The sequence below is a fragment of the Panthera pardus genome, unplaced genomic scaffold (genome assembly GCF_024362965.1).
Source record: "Panthera pardus isolate Hobbes unplaced genomic scaffold, ASM2436296v1 HiC_scaffold_4, whole genome shotgun sequence".
Classification (NCBI taxonomy): domain Eukaryota; kingdom Metazoa; phylum Chordata; class Mammalia; order Carnivora; family Felidae; genus Panthera; species Panthera pardus.
In genome coordinates this window covers 7343517-7366083 of record NW_026526969.1, presented here as the reverse complement: position 1 = coordinate 7366083, position 22567 = coordinate 7343517, and the positions used below count along the sequence as shown (strand labels likewise).

The 22567-nt window shown below is 60.2% G+C and overlaps 2 protein-coding genes across 5 annotated transcripts in view; both read right to left on the bottom strand.

The window, feature by feature from the left end:
* Positions 1-1469: 1469 nt before the first annotated feature.
* UPK3B (uroplakin 3B) lies at positions 1470-9645 on the bottom strand. Of its 2 annotated transcripts, none has more exons than XM_053893976.1 (7): positions 9419-9645; positions 9152-9301; positions 8695-8932; positions 7333-7412; positions 6350-6479; positions 3505-5894; positions 1470-2594 (listed from the first exon to the last, which is right to left on the bottom strand). In XM_053893976.1, exons 1-6 carry the CDS (start codon positions 9504-9506, stop codon positions 5735-5737), a joined length of 846 nt encoding a protein of 281 aa, XP_053749951.1. In that variant the 5' UTR covers positions 9507-9645; the 3' UTR covers positions 1470-2594; positions 3505-5734. The 2 variants fall into 2 exon arrangements, with proteins under 2 accessions (XP_053749951.1, XP_019277171.2); XM_019421626.2 differs by having other exon boundaries at positions 3509-5894.
* Positions 9646-11608: 1963 nt separating this feature from the next.
* Positions 11609-22567, bottom strand: part of DTX2 (deltex E3 ubiquitin ligase 2) — a 35822-nt gene continuing 24863 nt past the window's right edge. For 2 of the 3 annotated variants that reach the window (XM_019421628.2, XM_019421629.2), the window contains exons 6-11: positions 20140-20280; positions 17072-17145; positions 15566-15724; positions 14734-14895; positions 13400-13489; positions 11609-12259 (exon numbers count right to left, since the gene is read on the bottom strand). In XM_019421628.2, coding sequence (XP_019277173.2) covers positions 12032-12259; positions 13400-13489; positions 14734-14895; positions 15566-15724; positions 17072-17145; positions 20140-20280 — 854 coding nt within the window. In that variant the 3' untranslated portion in view covers positions 11609-12031. The remainder of the gene's footprint in view (positions 12260-13399; positions 13490-14733; positions 14896-15565; positions 15725-17071; positions 17146-20139; positions 20281-22567) is intronic. The other variant, XM_019421630.2, reaches the window with a different exon arrangement.

Genomic DNA, 22567 nt, shown 5'->3' with positions numbered 1-22567 from the left:
TCCAGGGAGCCAGTGGGCTGGGCTGCCGGGGGTCAGCTGCCCAGCCGCGTGGCCAGGAGCTGGCTGTGCCCGGTCTGTGCTCCAAGCCTTCCTACGGACAGCGGGGAGGGACGAGCCCCCAAAGCTTTCTTGTGTCCCCATCCTGGGGAGGGGGGCGGGGTCTCTGGGGTGGTGGCAACGAAAGGTCAAAGTGACAGCTCTTCCTCTGGAATAACAAAAGGTATCTCAGAGAAAAATAGAAAAAGTCATTAATTGAACATCTACACGTCAGACCCCTTGAACCATCGCATCTCCCTGCCCCTCACAGCAGCCCTGGGTGACGAGAATGACTGACCCATTGTACAGACGTGAACACTAAGGCTCGCAGGCGAGGTGTAACAAGTCCAAGGGCTCGACCCTGGAGAGGTCCTTGCTCTTCCCCACACTGGCCCTGGGGGTCTTCCTAGAAGGCAGACAGTCACAGAGCCCAGCAAAGCTCTGAATTTAGTGAAACTGGGCCCGGCCACCTTCTGGGGGGATAGATGGCTGCCATCCTGACTGTCTAGCTCCTGCCACACCCTTCTTATGGCTGGGACATTGCCTTCCTGCTACGTGCACTCCCAGAGCCAGCACTGGCCACAGGACGTCTTCGTGAGAGTCACACAACGGTGTCCCTTCTCAAGGACGCGGCCCCTCACCCACAGCAGGTACGACACTGCACAGGCCCGCTTCTGCTGGGGGCTTGAGTCTGCGCTCCTACTGTAGCTGCAGGAGAGTGTGACTTGCCAGCCTCCCGTGCAGCCAGGGTGCCCACCAGTCATGCACCCACACCAGACAAAGAAGTGACCGCCATGCCCAGCTTCCAGAGGCAACCAGGCCAGAAGCTCGCATGGTGGGACCCAAGGAATGCAGCTTTGTTCTGCACTGGGATTCCTGATGTGGTCTCCAGCCCTGGCTCTCAGAGCTCTTCTAGAACATTCCTTCCCCACCTGGCTCACCAAAGTTGGTTCCTTGTTCCAGTTGCTTCCTAGTCCCAGTGTTCCACTGTTTGCGGCTGAGAGCACACTGGGGTGGGGGTTCCCGGGCCCTGTGGAGCCTCAGCCCCCCCCCCCGCCGACGGTTTCCTGGGTGTGTGAGAGAGACTCCACTTCTGGGCAGAATGCAGTTCTGTCCGGTTAAAAACGATTAAGAAGTGATTCAGCCAAATGAGAGGAGCAGTGAGTGACAGAACCCACGACAGACAAACGTCAGGGCTCCTGTTTTCCTTTCCCAAAAAATGACACCAGTCACAAAGGACCATGTTTCTAGGAAATGTTCAGGAAGTAGACAAGCGGTTGCCAGGGACAAAGAGAGGCGACTGCCTCAGGGGCACAGGGTGTCTTTTAGGATGATTACAATATTCGGAAGTTGGAAGTACTGATGATGAGTGGACAGGTCTACGAATATGCCAGAATTCAGCAAACTGAACACTGTAAGTAGGTATATCGCATGGTATTTGAATTCTATCTCAATGAAGCTGATTATTTTTTTAAGTTTATTTATTTATTCCGAGAGAGAGAAAGAGAGAGAGAGAGAGCAGGGGAGGGGCAGAGAGGGAATCCCAAGCAGACTCCATGCTGTCAGCACAGAGCCCGACGTGGGGCTCACACTCACAAACTGGGAGATCATGACCTGAGCTGAAACCAAGAATCTGACACTTAACCGACTGAGCCACCCAGGTGCCCCTGAAGGTGATATTTTTTAAAAAAGAACGTGAACATATATTTGCCTTTTATAAGGCAGTCAGTCAACAAATGTTCATTAAGCACCCACGGGGAGTCAGGCACTGTGTTAGCTCCAGGGGCGTCTTGGTGAGCAAATCAGACATGGTCCCTGCCCTCCTGGAGTTCACAGTTTAGTGGGAGAGATGCAAAAGTCACCCTTTTAAATGTCTAACTACAAAATGGAAAACGTGCTGAGAAAGAAGAGGGCTCCAGGAGAGCTGAAGGGTCAGAAAGGGCTTCCCTGCAGAAGCCACACTGGAGCTGATGAATGATCTAGAGGAGCGAGGCAGAGAAGTGTCTTACACTGAGGGGGGAAAGCAAGTGCAAAGGCCCTGTGGCAGCAGGGCTAACCAGGGACCTGTGTGGCCAGAACACAGGGAATAAGGGATGGATCAACGGGCCCTCAAAACTGAGATGGTGAATCTAGACTCTGGTCTTGGAGCAGGAAGTGACTGCAAGTCGGGAGCAAAGGTGAACACCATCAGGTTCACAATCTGGTCCCTCTGGATACTGAGAGGAGGAGGGCTATGGGGGTCAGGAACGCTGCTAGAGGCGGGAGGGGGCTGGCTGGGGATTGCAGGGACAACGGGCAGGAATAGGTGGTTCAGAGGCACAGACGAAGTGAACCCAGGGGGTGCGAGGGAGTGCTCAGTGCCCCCCCCCCCCCCGCCCCACTTGGTTTCCACCTGCTGTCATCCTGATCCTTTCGATTTCTGGTCTGATGAGTCATCTGAGAGTCATCACCCCCACAACTGCTGCTGTTTTTTTCTTTTTAACAATGAACTTGTTTTTTGCCACTGAGCCATTACCTTACACGCCAACGGATTTGGAGGCCTTCCCTCAAATATAGCCCTGGGGAAAAATTTTAAACGCTATTTAATAAAAGATGCACCATCACATGGCTGTCACTACAGGCTCTACTCAAGGCTGTCACGAGCTGGCCCGTGCAGAGCTGGGGTCCAGCTGGTAACCCTCTGGAGCGTGACTCTGGGGCAGAATGCCCCGACGTGCTTCCTCAGGGCCCGTGCTGGCCATGACCAATCCTGCCGCCCTTTCTCCAAGTGGCTTCTGCGACACCCTGGCGTGCTGGTCACCACAGCCCTGGGCCAGAACAGACCCCCAGTCTGGCGGAGTCACAGGGTGGCCTCCCCCTGACCCAGGACAGGCTCGTAAAATATTAACGACTTGTTAACGTTCTTCTGAGCGCACCCATCTGCTAAGATGGTGTCCCCAGAACCCCCTTTTCCAGAAGTCTGCTCTGAAGCAAGCTGGGGGACGGAACCACTTTCAGAACAGAAAGCGCCTCCATTTTCCAGTCACACACCCCACCCCCCCCCACCCCCATCAGAAACCCGAGCATGGCCTCTCCTGGGGCATCTCTCTCATCTACGAAGTCCCAGTTCCTTGGGTCACCTCCTGAATATTCTGGAATCCACCTCCTCCTCTCCAACTTCCTTTGTCTGCCCTGGTTCAGGCCCGGTTCCATTTGCCTGGAAGACCAGGCCAGTCCCCCTTGCTCTGGCCTCCTCCTGGCTCCGGTCTCCTAGTCCCTGCTGCCAGCCCCCCGGGGCACCATTTGTGCCACCGAGGGGGAGACTATTCACACCTGGTCTCCCTGACTCTCTCGCTCTCTCTTCCTCCCTCCCTCCCCTCCTACTTGACTCACTTCCTTGTGCCCCTAAAGACTCCTCTCAGAAGTCACCCTTGGGAAGCCCCCTTGACCTCAGGTGGGGTCACCCCCCCCCCCACAGCCACGCTTCACCTACTGTGCTGTAGTGTCTGTTTTGGGCCCGTCTTCACAGTCAAGCCCCACATGGTCGGATGGGGCAAGCACAGCTCCTCACAGGGCTCCGGGGTGCCCTGCACGCACAGGGGACATCGCTGGGGCTGTGCCTGGGATCAGCACAGGTTCCGGCACTAAGAATAAGCCACAAGAGGGCCCTGGGACACACAGGAGCTCGGGGCAATTCCTGCTGCTGCCTGATCTTCCGGCCCTGAGCTGGTTCGTTCATGTTTTCACTCAGCCAACACCAGTGGAACCCTTTTCCTCCTCGCCATACCCGAGCTGGGTGTCTGGGCCCAGAGGGCCTCTCCATCTGGCGCTGGAGCCAGGCCTGGACAGGACAGCGCGAGACAGGCGCTGTTGGACACAGCTGGTGAGGGTGGGAGGCACTTGGAACGCTTAGAGGCCAAGAGGGACCTAGGTTCCACAGCAGCAGCATTTCAAAAGCGGCTGCCCAAAGCGGCTGGCTCCCATGGCCAGATGTCACCCAGGACACCGGAGCCTGAGCTCCTGACTGCATTTGAATCGGCTTCTGCCTGCACCTGGAGGTATTGCGGCCGAAGGGGCTGCAAGTAGGATGGAGGATAAACCACTAGGGACCAGGGCTTCATGGGTTTTGAAAGCAAAACCTCCCTGAAGTGTTTGCCTGGGAGACAGTACTGCTAAATCCGCGGAAGCTGCATTAGCGGTGGCCTCTTGGCCCTGAAATGCAAGGATGGGTTTCCCTGGGGTCTATTAGGAGATGGGGCACCTCGAAAATGCAGTTAGGGCTGTGCGTCAAAAGGACAGGCTCGGGGCAGACCCCGGGGTGGAAGGGGTGAAGCGGGGCTGGGCCCCGGGCGCAGATGCCCCTTTCCCCACACCAGCGCGGGCACCGCTAGGGGGACGGAGACCGCGTTTATTCACCTCTGAGGAGGGCGGGTACACATGGGTCACGGCCGGGCGCCGTGCAGGGGCGGGGGGCCTGCATGCTGGGAGCCGCGGTCCCACCGAATAAGATGGGAGATGCCCAGGGACAAGAGGGGCGTGGTGGGGGGGGGGGAGGCAGTGGGCAGAGCGTGGAGGACAAGTCGCCCAGCCTCAGTTCCTCCATCTAGAAAATGGTGGCGGTTGTGTAGACTGGACGGCCCTCAAGCGAGTGCGTGACTGCTCATCCCTCTGGCTTGACCCAGATGAAGTCTGGAGTCCTGACCTCCAGAAAGTGGCGACGGCTCCTCAGCATCAGGTCACCGCTGGAACCTGCCAGTCAATTGCCTCAGGCGGGTCTGTGAATACGAGTGCGCGTGCGCGGGGCCGGACGGCTGCGGCGCACCGGCGCCACCGTGTGGCCAAAGCTGGACCCACCGGCCCTGCGAGAAGTCGGACGCTAGGGGGAAGTCTAAAGTGTGTACTGCCTGATGGTGGGGGGCTCCGGGGCCTCAGAGAGCCCATTGGGGTGAACATCTAAGGAGCTTGAACCCGAGGGTATGTGACAATCTGACAGCCCTAACAGTAACAGGTCACATCTGGACACGTGGTCATCTCAGGTCCAGAGTGGTGAGTGAGCTCCCCAAGTTCAGGACTGGTTCCTCCTGAGGCTCCATGTCTGACACTGGCAGTGGCATACAGCAGGTGCTCAATAAATGTTGGTGGAGCGAGAATGAGTAAGCCATCTGTGTGTGCAATAGGGTTGGAAGTGGTGGAATCAGTGGTCAGACGGCCACAATGTGCCTCTACGCTCTGAACTTCTGGCCACCCTCAGAAAGTGCCCCCGCCTGGGGGACAATGGAGATGCCTCTGAAGGCTTCACTGCAGCCCCAGCCACTGGAAGGTGGGACAGAGAGACAGAGGGAGGCTCGGACTTCATGCACCCGGTGATGGGCCTGGCCCAGTCCCCTGCACAGGGCAGAGCAAGGCCCCCCACTGGGCCCCTCCTGGAGCCTGGAAGCTTCTGGTCAGTGTGGCCTCTCCACGTTACCTCTCACAGAGGTAGGGGTGGAAGTGGGGGCTGCATGCTGGCCTGACCATGGCCCTCCCCCCAGACTTGATGCAACTTCAGTTGCCTGGAGAGGGCAGAATGGGAAAGGCAAAGGCAGGGCTGCAGGTGGTGGGACATCGGGCGGGTGGGGCGGCGCAATGGGGAGGGGCATGTGGGCGCAGGAGCTGGGAATGCGCACTGCGTACGTGGCCCCCAACTTCCCAGGGCCCCGCCCCAGCCCCTTCCACCAGGCTAGGGGCTGAGGCTGGGGAGGGGGTCCAGGCCAGGCTCATAGCCCACGGGCAGGGTGGCGGCCTCAGTGGGTGGGATGTGGTGGGTCATGTAGCGCTTCCCCTTGAAGGAGCCAATCCGCAGCTGCTCCGGGACTTCCTCCGGCCACCACAGGCTGGAGCTGGATGGGGAGAGGAGACCAGACTGGGTCCCTGCTGTGGGGAGCCATCTGCCAAGTCAGGGCCTCCTCCCGCAGCCTCTCCCTTTCCTTCCTTCCAGAACCTGCTTCTGGCCCACCTCCTCCAGGTGGTTGCCCCGAATACCCTGGTTTCAGTTCACTGAAGCCTCCTTGGAGAGAAAACACGGCCTGGGAGGAGTAAGGCTGGGGCCAAGGACACGCTGAAGGACAGGGCAGAGCAAGGTGGCCCCTTCTCTGAACCTGTCATCAGAGGAGCCTCTGGCCCACCTCCCTGCTGTCCAGGCGAGAGATACTCAGGGCGGAAATTTCCCGCACACCCCTGGAAGGGGAACCGCCAACTCAGCCGCAGTGTTCCTGGAGGGCTTTCAGGTGCTGGGACCAGTGAGAGGGAAGGGGCTCTGGGTGGAAGAGGGGCCCAGGGGGATGTCAGCACTCACAAGCGCACGGTGGACGCAGCCAGGAAGGCCAGGAGCAGGAGGCCGGCCAGAGAGGAGAGGATGGAGGCGATGACAATCATGTCACCGCTTCGCCGCCCTGGCCACGTGTCGATAGAGCCTGGGGCCTTCCCTGCACACAGCGTACGCTCAGAGGCTGCCCCTCCAGCCCAGGGCAGTCACTTCCCCCTCCAGACTCATGCTCAAGGCCTGACTGCCTCGAGTCCCAAGACAGCCTCCTGAGCCCACCCCATTTGTCCATCCCAGCAGGGCATCAGTGCCCTCCCAGCCCGGACCACCCACCACCGCTCCAGCCTTTTTTCTTAGTCTCACTTTCTAGGCTGTTCTTGCCAACACGCCCACCCCACTGCACTGCGCACAGTGGGCAGAGCTGCAGCCGACCTCAGGACCGACCGGTGGCCGCCTCGTTTCCTGGAGCGTGGCATTCAAGGCCTTCAGATGACAAGACCCTCCACCCCCGCCAACACCCAGCCTCTACAGCCCGTCTCCCAGGTGTCCCTCACCCCGGGGCACTGGCCTTCCTACATGCAGTTTCCTCGGCCTGGTCCATCACCAGCCCTTTAGGGCCCCGCTGAGGGAAGTCTCCCAGAACCTGCGGCCCTGACTCTGACCCCAGCCTCTTTGTGCCCTGGCCCTTCTCCACCTGGCAGCGCTTGGCCCAGGGCTGGCTCCCCATTGGAGGGGAAGACTGTTTCTGCCCACAACTGGGCTGGGACCTGGGCACCCGAGGTTGTGTTGATGTGGATGGACACAGCTGGTGTCTCTGCCAGTGAGGCTGACCCAGTGCCTCCTTGCCCCCAGCATGAGGTTCTTTTTGGGGGATGGGCTGGACTTGGAGACTTCCTCCAGGCCCCCAGTCTCATGGCAGCAGAGGGAAGGGCCAGCTGAGCAGGACCACTGGGCAGAGGGTGACTCGTCCACAGGGGCAGCCTGGAGCCAGAGCACGCCCCGCCCTCCTACGCTACCTTGGTGGAGAGTAATGGGGTCGGACCACCTGGTCTCGGCCTGGGGTGAGCCGCTGGCGTCCATCAGGAGGAACTTCACCCTGGGGAGAGGAGAAGGAGTGGGGCTCAGAGCCTGAACTGCCCTGGGCCTGGTGACCAAAGCAGCCAAGCCCCAGGCAGTTCTGGGCTGGGCTCTTGTAGGGCCTGTCAGGGCCAGCCATGGCCTGGTCCTGCTCTGAGAACCCCCCAAGACCTCTCTGGCCACAGTAACCTCTGCCAGCAGCCCCAGTCCACCTGAGCCATTGCTCTCCAGACTCCCCATCAGGTTTAGGGGGCCCCCATCACTGTCCCATACAGAGTGCCTCAGGGAGTCAGATGGGGCTGGGGGCCCCGGGCCTTGTAGAGAACAGCTGGCCAAGTGACATCTAGAAAGCCATAGAAGTCTCCCCAGTAGGGTCAGGCACCCTAAGCAAAAGCCCAGGGAGGAGAGGGGTGTTCAAGAGCCTGGGATCACAAGGAGAGGCAGGCTGAGACCCGAGGGCACCAGAGGCCATGCAGAGGAGCTCAGGTTGTATCTTTGTGCCAGGTGGGGGGCTTGGCAGATGTCTGAGCATGGAGGGGCCCAGGCAGGCTGGCGTGGAGGGCAGCCAGCGCTGGTGGCTGCTAGGAATGGGGGCAGGAGGTTAAGATGAGGCTGAGCCAGGAAGTGGGCATGGGGGGAGGTAGGAAGGCGGTTCTGTCAGGGCCGGGCCCGGGGAGAGGGCAGAGGGAGGCGGTTAACGGAGGTGCCGGTCCAGCCCACACCAAGCCCCACCTTCCCTGCGCCCCATGCTGGTTCTCCCAGCTGGACTTGGTCTCCCTGAGGACACCTGGTCCTGTCCTGTGGCCCAGGCAGCCCTCATCTGGACACCTGCTCTCTCACTCTGGCTCCCCCCGTGACCCTGACAAGCCCTTGGTGCCCTGTGCCTCAGTTTCTTCACCTGTAAAAGTGAGCAGTAGGCTTATTTCCTGTTCCCCTGTCTTGTACCCACTGATTGGGTCTGGACTCAGCCCTGGGCTCAGATTCCTACCAGATCCACCCCGGGGCTAGTGGCTGCAGCCCGGCAGCTCCCCACCCCTGACTCTGGGCCTGAGACCCCACCCTGCCCCCACAAGCCCTGCGGTGCCCACTTCCTCGTGGGCAGGTCTCCTGGAAAGGCCACATTCTGCCTGCCCCCCAGCTTGGATGAGCGTTGCTCCCTGACCCCCGCAAGGCTTGTGAAGGGGAGGAGCCTGCCGCCAGGATGGGGCCCTAGGGGGAGGCTAGGGAGGGCAGCCCTGTTCCCCCAGACCCCTTCTCCCCCAGTACAGGCCCTGTCCCAGGGTCCAGGCAGAATGACTCACCTGTAAGGTCCAGGGCTGGGGAGGGGGGTGTTGCAGAAGGGTGGCTCACGGAGGTCAGCAAGGCAGCCAGGGTCATTGCCCACCCGAAGCAGGGGGATGCCCCTGCCGCCCACCACGGGGTCCTCACAGGGCAGCTGGTCCAGGGACAGGGGCAGCGTCATATAGTGGCCATCGGTCAGCAGCCGTGGGAAGGCTGGGATCTCAGCCAGCGTCTGTGGGTTCCGGAAGTCCCTGGAGGCTGCAGGAGAAAGGGACAGACGGATGGGGCTAGAGGGCATAGCCCCAGGCTGGGTCCAAGGCCTCCCACCCTGGCTGTCCATGCCTTCGGGCCCAGAGGCTCCCTCCAGACACAAATCAGGTCACTTTGTTACCCTCCCGGAGCCCCCCAGGATAAAGCCCCACGCCCAGTCCGCCTCCCTGCAGCTCTCCTCAGCCCCAGACCCGCACCATGACGCACCGTTGCTGAAGGCCACCACCAGCCAGATGGTGTTGGCAACAGTGGCATGCCCATCCAGGACACAGCGTGGCTGCTCCAGGGAGAACGTGGTGGCTGTGACCTTCCCTTCCAGGTCCCAGGCTGTGATCTGCGGCGTGTAGGGGATCAGCTCTGTAGTCACAGAGATAAGCATGAGGGTCCTGGGGCCTGCCTTCCCTGGGGCTGCCTTTCCCAGTTGGAGGGGTGGGCTCCCAGGGTCTGTGAATTCATCCCAGGACCCCCACTCACCCAGGCTCATACAGGGCGGGGGCCAGACCAGCGCCCCCATGAGGAGGAGAGACAGCAATGGGCCAGGCTGCCTCTGGGAGAGCCCCATGATGGCTGCCCAAGCTGGGGCTTCTTCCACATCCACAGCCCAGGGCGATCTGGCCACCTCCTGCTGCACCCCCTCCTCCAACACCTTGACCCTGGAGGAGCTGGTTAGTCAGGCTTCCAGGCTGGCCGAGGGCTGGAAAGACCTGAAAATGTAAATGCACCCCACCCCTCCCACTGGCCCAGCCTACCATGAGGAGGGAGCTAGGCAGGGCTGCAGGGTGGGGCAGGCCAGTGCCAGGCCCCACTGCCGGGAGGGAGGCGGATGCCACCGGACCCCCAGATGCCAGCCAGGAGGCCAGAGACTCCCATGTCTGAACAGGGGTCCCACCCAGCCTCCCAGCCCTGGAGAGGACCCAGTCTCTGGAAACATGGGCTCAGGGCCACATGCCTGAGATTCCACACCCCAGGTGCCAGGAGCCTCCCTCTGGCCTTCCATCCCCACCCAGGGAGTGGGGAACAGAGCAGAGGTCCCGACCTGTCCAGCTCCAGCCCCACCACAGCCCCCCTGGTCCTGCCGCCATCTCTGCGCCCTGCCCTCCCTCCACAAGGCCACATTCTTGTCTGAAGGAAGAATCTGGAGTCAGACGAAGGACCTCTGACAGCTGACAAGCCTCCACTTACTTTACTCCCTTTGGCTCTATTTTTTTTCAATTAAGACATAATTCAAAAGAAGATATAATTCACACGGTATAAACTTCATCCTTTTAAAGCGTACAGCTCAGCGGGTTTTCACAAGGTTGTGCAAGCATCACCAAGGTCAGCACATTTGCAACACCCCAAGAGGACAGTCTGTACCCATTGAAAGTCACTCCCCATTCCCGGCTCCCCTGGCAACCTCGCACCTGCTCTCTGCCTCTACAGACTTGCCTGTGCCTGACATTTCACAGCAACGGAATCACACACCTGGCATCTTGCGTCTGGTCTCTGTCACCTAGCATCCTGTTGTCCAGGTTCATCCACGCAATAGCACGAGGCGGGAGTTCGTTCTTCTCAGGGCTGCGGAACTTTCATCCCGCCGGATGGAAACCAGGCATTTTATTCACCGGCTCCTCCGCTGACACCCATTCCCGCTGTTTGGCTTCTGTAAGTAAGGCTGTCAAGCGCGCTCATGCCCAAGTTTTGTGTGGACCTGTTTTCCGTTCTCGGATACACACCTGGGGTGGAATTGCTGAGTCACAGGGTAACTGCCTTCTTTCTTTTTTTTAATATTTTATTTTTAAGTAATCTCTACACCTGCTGTGGGGCTCGAACTCGCGACCCCGAGATCTAGAGTTGCATGCTTTGCCAACTGAGCGAGCCAAGTGCCACAAGACACTCAAACTTTTAGATGGAAGAAAATGCTCTAATGTATAATACACTCAGCTTTAAACCAACACATCATGAAATAGAACTTAATTTTTTTTCTTACGGAGAAAAGGACCTCAAGGAGGCAAAAGTATCCCTGGCCCACTCAGGATGTGCCACCCTGCCCCCTCCCCCTGGCCCACTCAGGATGTGCCACCCTGCCCCCTCCCCCTAAGCCCCCCCCCCCCCCACCCCGGGGCCCTGCAGCCCCAGGCCCCAATCACCGCCCCCAGGCAGACAGCAAGCTGGGGTATTTGATGTTCCTGAGAGGGCTGGGAAGAATTAGGACTTCAAGGATGACGTCAAACCAATCCTGGCCCAATTCCAGCCCCGGCTCTATGCCCTACTATGAGCCTGCGACCTGGGGCGGGTCACTGCATCCGTGACCGTTTCCTCATCCATAACAGGGAAGACAGCGGCACCAGCCACATGTGAGTGGCGCTTTACTGTGGTAGTGAACGGGACGGTGGGCCTGGCGGAGCTGCTGTACCGCACACGGCGAGAACTGGAGTCGGGGACGGGGAAGCAGCAAGGTCAGTGCTCGGGCTCTTGGGCCCTCTCTGCGGCCTGTTTCGTCACTGGGGAAAATGCGAGTCGGACGGGCAGCGTGTGAGCTCCCTCCTGCCCTGATGCAGCAGGGCACGTATGTGTGTGCTGCCTTCTCACATCAGAACACACACACACACACACACACACACACACACACACACACACACACACAAAAAAAAACCTCTCCACCAAAAACACACCAGGGCCTGCTGACTTTGGCTATAGGGCATTTATTGCAAACAGAACATCTGAGGTATGAGAAGCTGACCCAGAACCCACGCCTGCCCTGGCTACGATGGGGGACGGGGCAGTCTCGCCTCACCCCACGCCAGGCCCCCGGCACTACGGCCCCGAAGCAGCCCGCCAGCGGCAGGGGGCCCCACGCACTGAGGTAGCTGCATCTTAAGCCCCCACACGTACAACTCCCCAGGCCTGCCTGATTCGCCTGTAGATCTGGGCCTGGAGGGGAGGATGGGGGCAGAAGGCGGGCCCCCACAAACCTCGCAGCCTCTGAGGAAAGGCACCTTCCCGCCTGCCCATCCCGGGGCAGCCCAGCCGGCAGCAGGGGGAGAGGGCAGCTGGCTGCCAGAGGCAGGCGCGGCGGGGCGGGATGGGGCTGGCCAGGCCCGGGGCTCACTGCTGCTCCAGGCAGTCTTCGGTCACCCCCTGGGCGGCCAGCTCAGCCAGCACATTCTGCAGGTAGTTGGGGTCCGGGTAGCCATGGCCTGTCACATTGCGGTCCATCTCTGTCTTGTGGTGGATCTCGTTCCACACCACTGTGTCGGTCTCTCCCGTGGTGCTGGATGTCCCTACCGTGAAGATCAGTCGCCTCTTCCAGGCCACTTTCAGCAGCTCCAGGACCTGCCCTCGAGGAAAGGGGGGGAGGGGAAAGGAGGGAGGGCCTGGTGAACAAGTGCAAACCTGGGCACGGGTTTTTCACTCTGGAGAGGTGGGTGGCCAGGTGACAGGGTGAGAGCATCTGCGGCTCCCCCTCCTCCCCTGGTCTGATCTCCCCAGCAGTGAGGGCCAGGACGGCAGGAGCAGCCACCCACCAAATGCCAGCTGCGGGGTGGGGCACACTGAGGGGCGAGGCTCTCTGTCCCTTTGGCCTTTACTGCGAGCCACTGGCAGGCTGAGGTTGGGCCGCTCTCCCAAGCGATCTCATCCGCAGTCCCGGGCCGGGGCCCCATCTGTCGGGATCCTCAGCCTCCAGCCCCAGTCTTGACCACTCCCCCCCACCCCCCGGAACTCCATGTGCTGACCTGACTGCCCAGGAGGACCCCCCACCTCAGAGGGCGCCGCCATCCACTGCTCTGCTGCCGCTCAAGCCACACCCGGGGCCAGGCTAACTCTGCCCTACTTCCAAGTCAGCCTCTCCCCAGGCCAGGCTCACAGCAGCCAGAGGGCGCCCGACACCTCACTGCCCCCCGACACACACACACACACACACACACACACACACACACACACACACTCTCTCTCTCTCTCTCTCTCTCTCACTCTCTCTCTCTCTCCCTCCCTCCCTCCCTCGGATCTGATCCTCCCCAGACGCCTCACACCCTCCAGCCCAGCCCACCTCTGCGACTCTCAAAGCTGCCACTCAAGCTGCTCCTCTGACCAGAATGCTCTCCTGGGTTGCAATACAGAGGTTGCTTGCAGGCCATCACGGTCACCCAGTCCTGTTCCCCTGTCCCCACTCTGCCCAACGCGTCACACTAGCCTGACTCAAGAGCAGGTGACCCGGCCAGAGAGGTTGCTAGAAGTGGCCTCCCCTCCCTGCTGGTCGTCTCTCCTGGTCAAGGATGCCTCACAGATAGCAGGCAGCCCCGGGAAGGAGTGGCCAGCACCCCAGCCAGCCCCAGAAGAAGGTGAACAGGGCAGAGCAGGTATGGCCACCAAGCTGGGCCCTCCCCATCCCACCTGCTCGAACAGCCCACGAGCAGCCAGGCCAAGCCCTGCCAGCAGAGGGCGGGGGGTGCCCCCAGGGTGGTGGGGCCTTACCTTGCGGCCCTGGGCATTGTCCGGAAGGTAGCACTGACGGGGAAAGCCCCTGGCAGTGAATGGCTTCCCGGGGTTGGGGTGCTCTGGGCCCTGCAGGAGGAACACAGACACAAGGAGGCAGGGTACCCTGAGAGGGGCCCAGCAGCTGCAGAGGCCCTCACAGCCCAGCCCGCCCTTCACCTCCCTAGCCGGAGATTTGTCTGCACTCAAGTGACCAAACAGATCGCTGTCTCGAATCTTGCCCCTCAGAGACCCAACATGACGTGGCCTGCCTCCGGCGACCACCTTCCCTGACCCCACGCCATTCGGCTTGGCATCACACGCTCCTGCAAATGTCCTGATGAGACTGGAATTCATCAAAGGCTGGGGCTCCCATTCCGCTGGGCACTGGGCTCTTTGGCCTAGAAGGCCAGGCCTCCCTTCCTGACACCCTCGCTCCTTGCTCGAGATGGTGCCATGGCGGGGCCGGAGACAGTGGCAGCAAACTGGACGGAAGGGTGGGCGGCTGGAACAGTGGGGGATCCTTGCCCGTGCCCTCTGCCACTCAGAGACACGCCACATATACTCCACACTCCCCTCCTGCTCTGTGGTTCTGGGGCTGTCTGGAATGTTTTTAAAATTCACTACAACCCACTGAGAAGAAATGGAGGGAAACCAGGGAAAAGTGTATGGTTAAACGAAAGAGGGACTCTCCATCTGTCATAGACAGGTCACCTGGGTCCTGGCCTCCACAGCCCTGTATCTTCCCCACCCGCCACCAGCTCTGAGGTCAGTCCTGGCCCAAGCAGGAGGCCTAAGGGTCCAGGGCTCCTGTCTGGGTCTCTACTGCGACCTTCTGCTCGGGCTCCTGTCTTGCTCTTGACATCGGACACAGCCCTGCCACAGGCCTGGATCTGGCCACCGAGCTGGTCTCTCAAGGACAGTCCTCAGTATTGGCACCTCCCTGCCCTCTGGGTTCTTCCACTATCCAGACCTTCAACACAAGTGTTCTTCCTGCTTATACACTTGGCTTCCCGCCCAGCACAAGTCCAGCCAGGATGTCTCTGCCTCCAGGATGCCCTCCCTGCGTCAGGAAAGGGCCGGAGGCCATCTCTTTGCTTCCACAGCCCTAAGAGCTTGTTCCACCTCCAGACACCAGTGCCCCCGGTTCCTGAGAGCCTGAACTTGGGAAGCCCGGGCATCCTGAGTGCCTGGGGTAGGGGGCGGGGGGGGGGGGGGGCGGGGGAAGGCAGACTACAGGGAGAGGGGCAGGGTAGGAAGAAGTGTGTCCCAGAGCGAGAGGGACCGAGTCCAGAACGGTCTGAGGAGGCTCCTCCTGTGCTGGGGGCCCTTACCTGGATGCCGTGAGGAATGTTGTAAACTATAAGTATCGTCCCACAGTCCTCATGGCCAGGGAGGGACACCTGGAACTTGAACACCTCCATCTTTCCCTGGGGCTGGGTCCCGGTTTTCTCTCCGTAGATGGTTTTGCAGGAAGGACACTGCAAACTCCCGTCCTGAGGCAGAGCAGAGCACCTAGTCTCAGCCGGTGCCGAGAGAGCACCCAGGCACGCTGTCTGGCTGTCGAGGTGGGGAAGAGCCCACAGGGGCTCAGCTCAGCCCGCTGTCACACAGCAGGTCCCTCCTTGCACAGAAACCCGATCCTGAGAGCATCCCTGTGAAGATGTCCTACACCAGAAACTCCTCAAGCCATTTCCATCCAAGGGGAGAGGTACCAGGAGGCGAGCATCAAGTAGGAAAATCAGGTTTATGAGCAAAAGTCTCCACGATCTAACATGTTTAAAATCAAACAAAAAACCCCGTGACCTCTCAACTGACTGTGCTGGCACCCTGGCTGGTACAGGGGCGGCACAGCGATCTGCAGAGAGGCCAAGCCGGGCCCGAAGGTCTGCCACGTGACTCAGTTCTCTCTGTCCTCCCAACCTGTCCATTCCGGCTGAACTCCACTGAAGGGAAGCAGCCAAGTATCACCTGTCACCCTCGGCAACCCCGGCGGCCAACCCCTATCCTGCTGTGAGGCCAAGGCCTACAGACATCTTAAGGTTGCCTCTGAGTGCCCTGGGGCTCACATGGCAGCAGCAGTCACCAGCTCAGATGCAACAGGACTGGGACAGGACTATGGGCAGGTTGCCCCGACCCCCACCCTGGGGTCAGACGTGTGGGCACCTTGTTCCCATTGCAGTACATGGCCAGCAGACAGAGCAGGTGGAAGGCATGGCTGCACTTGACGAGGCGGCCCACGGCTACTGGCCCAATGGTCTTGCTGTCGGTCACGTCGCTGTACCCGGACACCACGGACAGTTTCTCCATACAGATGATGCAGTCCTAGAAGGAGACCAACACAGGGCACGCTCACCAAGGGCCCACTGCGCCAAAAGGGGAGAAGGGAAAGAAAAAGCCTTTGTCTGCTGAAAACGCCAGGATTACGGACAATTCTACAGCTGGGAACATAGCTGGGAACACAGAGGAGTCCCCAGATTCTGCGCCCTCAGAGGGCTCACTGTAGTACAGAAGACAACAGGCAGCAGTGAGCATGGGGGACATGGGGGCCTTGGCAGTAACAGGGCACGGGCAGGGAGAGGGGGCAGAACAGGGCAGGCTCCTTAGAGGTGCCCCCCAAGCTGGGTGTCACAGGGGAAAGGACCTTGTCGGGTAGATAAGCACAGGAACGGGCATTCCAGAGAAAGGGAAGAGGATGTTCTGAAGCAGGAACCAGCACAGAGTTTGGGGAGGGAGGTGGTAATTGCAGGGGGCAAGGGGTGAGTAGGGTGTAAGAGACCGGTGGGACAGGACCAGGTCCCGGAAGGTTCTGATGGCTAAGCTCAGAGCTGGGCTTCGTCTCACACGTCAGGGGACCCTGCTGAGGTGCTCTACAGTGGGGGCACCACCAGGACCACAGCTGCGTGCAGGCTGTACAGGTGGCAGCTTGGAGGGCAGGAGGCTGGCACAGAGCGGCCCAGTGATGCCGGGTGAGCACAAGGGCAAAGACAAGGACACAGACGTATGCTGTCAAGTGGGAGACACGAAGACGGCCTCCAGGTCACTGTCTAAAGCTTTACCAGCCAGAGCTGCAGGGGAGAGGCAGGGCAGAGCCCTCGGTTCCGCACGGGCATGACCGCACTTTAACCCACTGTCCAGAGTCCCCAGGACGCCCCATTCAAATCACAGACAAGTGGCGCTGCGGCCCCTGAAACAAGGCTCAGCACAGAGGCTCCGGTCCTGCCCAAGCAGCTATGAGGGTCTGGCAGGCCCTGTAATTACAGGAAGGCTGGCTGGCTTTCCCAGTAGCCAGAGGGGCAGGACTGCTATGGGGACAAAGCCACTCAGCCCGTGGGGAGTGCGGCAGGCTCTCCCATCCTTGGCCTCCAGGACTTCCAGGCACCAGGACGGCACAGGGACAGGAGCACCCAGAGGCCTGTGTAGGAGCTCTGCTCACTGGCGGCAAAGCTAGGATCAGAATCCAGGCCTCTGAAGTGCAGGCTGCCTCCTCTTGGTAGGGCCAGCCTCCTATGGGAGGCTGGGAGATTAAACCCAAGCACCTGGAGCACGGCCAGCACCCAGAGGCACTGTGGGAAGTACCCCCCGCGGCACAGGAAGGGCTGGTATCCTTCTCTGGCGCTACTCCTGGTCTCCAAACGAAACCAAAGGCAACATGGCTCCCGTGACACATACCTCATCTGGGGCTATCTTCAGCTCTTCGGTATAGTTTTTTATCACCTGTTCTGGCTCTGGCTTTGGAGTCCCTCCTAGAAGAGAGAAGGACAGAAGCAGTGTCCCAAGGAGTACGAACTGGGGATGCTGGATCCAGAGAGGAAGAGGACAAGCCGCCAGGAGGGACATTCAGAGAGGCCAGGGCAGGAGGGTGAGCGTGCAGGAAGAGACGGGGTGGGGGGCCCGACTCGGCCATTCAGAGCCCTGCTGGGCACAGCCCCCTCTGGCCCCACCAGGACGAGGACCAGAGACGGCTGCCGGTCACAGCCCCCAGGAGCCGCGTGCTGGGCCTCCACCACGTCCCTGTGCACGTTCAGTCAGGAAGCTAGACGGACCCAGGCTCCTCAGGAGGACACACAGAAAAGCCAAACAGCAGCTTCTAAAACAAACTACTGTGGGGAGTGTCCCGGCAGCGCTGTTTCACTCAACTGTCATCACTCTGGTGCGAAAGCCAAGGCAGGAGAAGTTTCAGGAGCCGAACGTGCAGCGGGTGCCCACCGCCGCGGCACACAGATGCCCACTGACTGCGGATGACGGCCACGCTGACAGGGTCATGACAAACCCCGGTTTTCTCTCGCCTGTCCCTGGACTGTGGGGTCTCAGTGACACCCCAACTCTGGGAAGGAGCCGAGGAGCAGCAGGAGGGGCACCCTGGCCACCCCACTCTTCTGTGCACATGCGCATGACGCTGCACCTGCACGAGCACCGGCCCCCATGCCCCCAAAAACAAGAAACTCCCGCAGCGGGCGAGAGATCCGGCCAGGCCCGGGGCGGGGTGCGGGTGAGTGGGGGGAGCTCTCCAGCCAGAGGCAGTGGCAGAATCACAGAGAATGGCAGCAAAGCCGTGCAGGGGCAGAAAGGAGGGACCAGGGAGACCAATGTGGCCTGGGAAAGCAACCCCGGCAGGGCTCCACATCCTGCCTCCAGGTCACCAGGCAGCTCCTGGTCCTAGCCTCTGAGTCCCGAAGGACCCAGTTTGAACTCAAACTCATAGCCACCAGCCTATGGCCGCAAGGACATACGAGCCTGACAGCTCCACAGCCAAGCGGCCTCAAAACCAGAGAAGGCTAGGGGTCAGCTATGAAGGGAGCAGAGGCTGGGAGCAGGCGACGTCAGGCTTGATTCTGGCTCTTGTGCTGGGACCAAATCATGTCACCTGAATCTCAGTTCCCTCACCTAAAAACAGAAACCTAACCCTGACCAAAACTGTGATTGCTGTGAAGGCATGAACCGCTAATACCTAAAAGGCAGCGACTGGCAAAGGAATATCACCCTCTCTTCCCCACACACACACACACACACACACACACACTCCCCACCCCCCTCACACACACAAACATACCACCATCCCCCACAAACATATCCCACACCCCCTCACACACATACCCCATCCCTCTCTCCCCCTGCTCCACACACACACACCCCACCCCCTACAAACATACCCCATACCCCCCCCACACACACATTCCCCACACCCTTACACACAAACGCATCTCCCACCCCCTCATACAAATATACCCCCACCCCCTCACATATACAATATACACCCACACCCCCTCACACATGTACCCCACATACATCCACACACACACATGCACCCCACACTCTGTCACACACACACACACACCCCTCTCCCCCACCCAGTACACATACAGACACATACACAGATTTCTAAGCCACTGACTGGTCACTGGTAAGAAAGTCAGGCCAAAGCACAATGACCACCGGCACCAGTGGCCGTCCTCGTAGCTGCGACTCTACTTGGACTTAGGGAAGAGGCGTTTTAGAAAAGCCTGGTGGCTACAAGTCAGTCTCTAGAAGGATCCCAAGACCCCGTCTGCCAGGACCGGCCTTGGGCCCACCTCTGGCTCAGCTCCGCATCCCATTTGCCCACCACTCGCCTTTGCCCGGGCAGCCTTTTAGAACCGAAGGTAGCTTCCCATGAGCCGTGTTTCTCAAAGGGGGCCAGCCAGGTGACCACCAACCCCAAGAAAGGGACACCTGAGCCCAGAAAGGCCAGAGGGTCTGCCAAGAACGTGTGTCCTTCCCGGCGAAGCCCAAGTATCTCAGGAAACTCCTGGCCTGCCCTGCCCGCAGACCTGCCTCTACCTCCAAGGCAGAGGAAAAGGGGAGTGGGTCAGGACATCCGAGGCCTGCCTGACTTCGGGGACCCGGGTGAGGCGGGGGACTGGGTATGAAGCCCTGCCGCTCCCTGGGCCTCCGTGCCACCTGCGGGGTCAGGGTTAGACAGATGGTGGGCCAGGGTCAGAGCAGCCCCCATCACTCTGTGCCAGGCACCCCACGTGTGGATTTCCTATTCCTCCCACGACCAATCTGCTAAGTGGGAGGTACCGGCTCATGAATGGAGACGCGGGCGTGAGATCCTAAAGCAGTGAGCACAGAAGCCACGACTGGAACCCAAGACTGGCTGAGCCAGAGCCATGCTCCCTGCTCACCCCACCGTCCTGAAGGTCACTGGGCTTTCAGCAGTCTGTGCGTCTCCAGCCCAAAGCTGGAGGCAGAGCCGCAATCAGCTTTAGAAATGGCAGCTTTAGAACCTACTACCCACAGGCTCCTTCATGTAAGTCTGCTTAAAACTCACTGCACCTTCCACGGTTCTGAAACCCCTTCCTCCCCAGCCGTGTGATGGGCAGCACGGTGCTCAGTGGGAGACCCCTCGGAAGTAGGCCAAATAGGGCTGGGGGCCTTTCCTGAGACACAGGCTGGCCCCGGTGGGAGGGACAGAGTCACCCCCATCCTGAGCCGGCCTCACCCCATATAGAGTCACAGAGTCCTCAAGAACAGGCCCCTCATGCTCCAACTGTGCCAACTGTGTGTGTTAAGTAGATTCTGGGGGCCACCTCTGTGCTGAGAGCAGGGAGAAGGGCCACTGAGCCCCTCCCCTGGGGGGTAAAGGAAGCAGAGAAGGGCCGTAGGAGTCAAAGAAGAGCAGTCGATGCAGGAGAGTCAGAGGCAGCAAGACTTGGAGGCTTAGCAGAGGCCAGAGAGCATTTGTGAGCAGGAACTACCTTTCATGGACATTTTCCTCAATCTCTTAACTGAGCTGTGACTTTTAGAGGCCAGACAGGAGGCGGGAGGGCTGGCGGGCTGGGGTGCGCGGCTAAGACACACAGGGAGTCCAATGGCTGACATCAGAATACTCGTCATGCCTACACGGGGTGCGAGATCAGACATGCAGAGAGGGGAGAAACGTTAGAAGGAGTCATTCAGCATGTGACGTCCACAAACCCTGGCTGAGTCCAGGTGGCACTGTCAACGGCCAGCAGGACCCACCGATCTCCCTGAGGACTCAGCCGCTCGAGGCTGCCAGGGCCTAGTCGGGCGCGCTGGGCTAAGCTCCAGGCCAGGAACCAGTGAAACGCCCGGCTCATCGGAGCCCCGGCCCCAAGTTCCACAGCTAACTGTACAAGCAACCACCCAGCCCGCGCTCACAGCATGCGGGGAAGGCGGTGGGGCGAGGCCGCTTGCTTCAGGAGGGCAGAGGGCAGGAAGCCATCCCAGGAAGCCTCCTAAGCAGTTCCGGGTGGGGTCTCCCTGTGCTAGGAGCAAGGAGAGCAGGCGGTGACACGGAAGGATGCGGCCAAGCTATGGAGATGTGGACGGGGTCTCGAGCTCCCAGTCCACCCCCTGCGCTCCCCCAGCTGTGCCCTCTTGGCTCCTGGTCACCTTGCCTCCAGTGGGGTGCTGTCTGCCTCCTGTCCCCCATCTGGCCTGTCTAGGTGTTTTCAGCGCCATTGCTAGGGTGGGCGGGCAGGAATGCTGGCCCCGGGACCTGCTCTCCCACCGAGGCACCCCCAGGGCCCTTGCTCCTCTGGAGCAGCAAGGGTCCCGGGCCGTGGCCTCCTCCTCTCGTGCCCTCGGTCAGGGCTCAAACAGCCCCTCTGCCCCAGACGGAGCAGGGTGGGCATACCCACGGGGGAAAGGCCTCACTCCTCAGCCTGGTGCTCCACACACACCCTCGCCGGACTCTCCCCCCTCACTGCTCCCTGAGGACCTGACACATCGTGGAACATGGCCTGTCCTCCTGCTGCAGTCTGTAGTCCTACTACACCCTCAGCCTACCTTGCTGTCCACAGCACCCCTACCCAGTCCCCCCTGCCTTCTGTCTAGCTCAAAACCACCTCCTCCCCAGGAGAGCTCTGGGTTCCACTCTGCCACCTTCCCTGCGGGCAGCCTGGGATAGGAAGTGGAGATCCCACAGCTGGTGCTGCCCACTCCAGGGGCAACGCAGATGGGTGAGGGGAAACCCGGCCCTAGGACCTGGCTGGGCCAGCCACTGTGGCCTCTACAGACTGCAATGTGGCAAACATGCCCAGTCAGGGACAGAAGCAGAGGCCAGCCAGCAGCCTGGGCACGGGCAGCACAGCAGAGGCAGGCAGGGGGTGCCGTGGCAGCCACTTGCAAGAGACACAAAAGTGCACGTCAGAAGACCACGGCTGCACCCCAGGCGCTCGCTTGTCAGGTAATGCAATGCCACCAGCATCTTAGGGTTGAGTGCTTCTGAGCTCAGATGTGAGTCTGAACCTAACCGTCCGGTGGACGGAATAATGACAAGCAGGCATGGGGACAGAACGATGGAGGGGACGGGAACGATGCCTTAGTAGAGCCCTGGGCCTCTGTGCTGACCATGACCTCCTCCCCCAACATCCACTGCCTCACTTCTACCAGACCTCTCCCCAAGTGTCTCCTAGGAGACAGCCCTGCCCTGACCACCCCATCTACAAGAGCCACGTCCCCTCCATCTCTGCCTCCTTTACCCGACTTAGTGTTACCTGAAAGGACTCGCATACCTGTTTTGGGGACTGCTGTCTTCCCTGCACTGAACACCCAGGGCAGGGCCCGGTCACAGGAGGTGTTCACAGCACCTGTCTGCTGGGGAACCAAGATATCCCCAAATGCTGCTGGGTGGCTGCTGTGAGGCCAGCATGAACAACACTTCTGCTCCGGTCAATGCAGGCCCCCTCCCCTGAATTCAAGTCACGGACACAGAAGTCTCAACTTAAAAGCCTGCGGAGAAGCAGCCCCTGCTCTGTGGCCTGCCTTCTTGCAAGAACGTGAGAGAACCACCCCACACCCACACTTCGCAAAAGCAACATCCACTGGACAGGATGAGGTGGGGAGACACCCAGAGGGGGCCATCACATCTTCCCAACAGCAGAATTCAGGGACAACCCCCCAAACTCCTCACATCCCCAAATAATTGTAGCAGCTTGAACGGCCACAGCTTCTCCACTCTTCTGAGAGGATTTCCGCTTATCTGTCAGAGCCCCCGAGAGAGCAGTCCCTGTCGTGGTCAGATGTACAATCACTTTCTTTCTGACACCAGGGGTCGGCCCTTTGTCTAGTGACCGGGGCTCAGGTCCAAGCCCGTCCTGACTCTGGCCTTGCCCGGCCAGCCCCACTCCTCCTGGCTGTCTGGGCTTGGGCAGGCTGTGA

Coding starts and splice junctions, on each gene's coding strand:
- UPK3B (XM_053893976.1), bottom strand. CDS start 9,506: ATGGGGCTCTCCCAGAGGCAGCCTGGCCCATTGCTGTCTCTCCTCCTC. Junction 8,933..9,151: donor GGTGGTGGCCTTCAGCAACG/GTGCGTCATGGT, acceptor TTTCTCCTGCAG/CCTCCAGGGACTTCCGGAAC. Junction 6,480..7,332: donor CCCCATTACTCTCCACCAAG/GTAGCGTAGGAG, acceptor CGCTGTGTGCAG/GGAAGGCCCCAGGCTCTATC.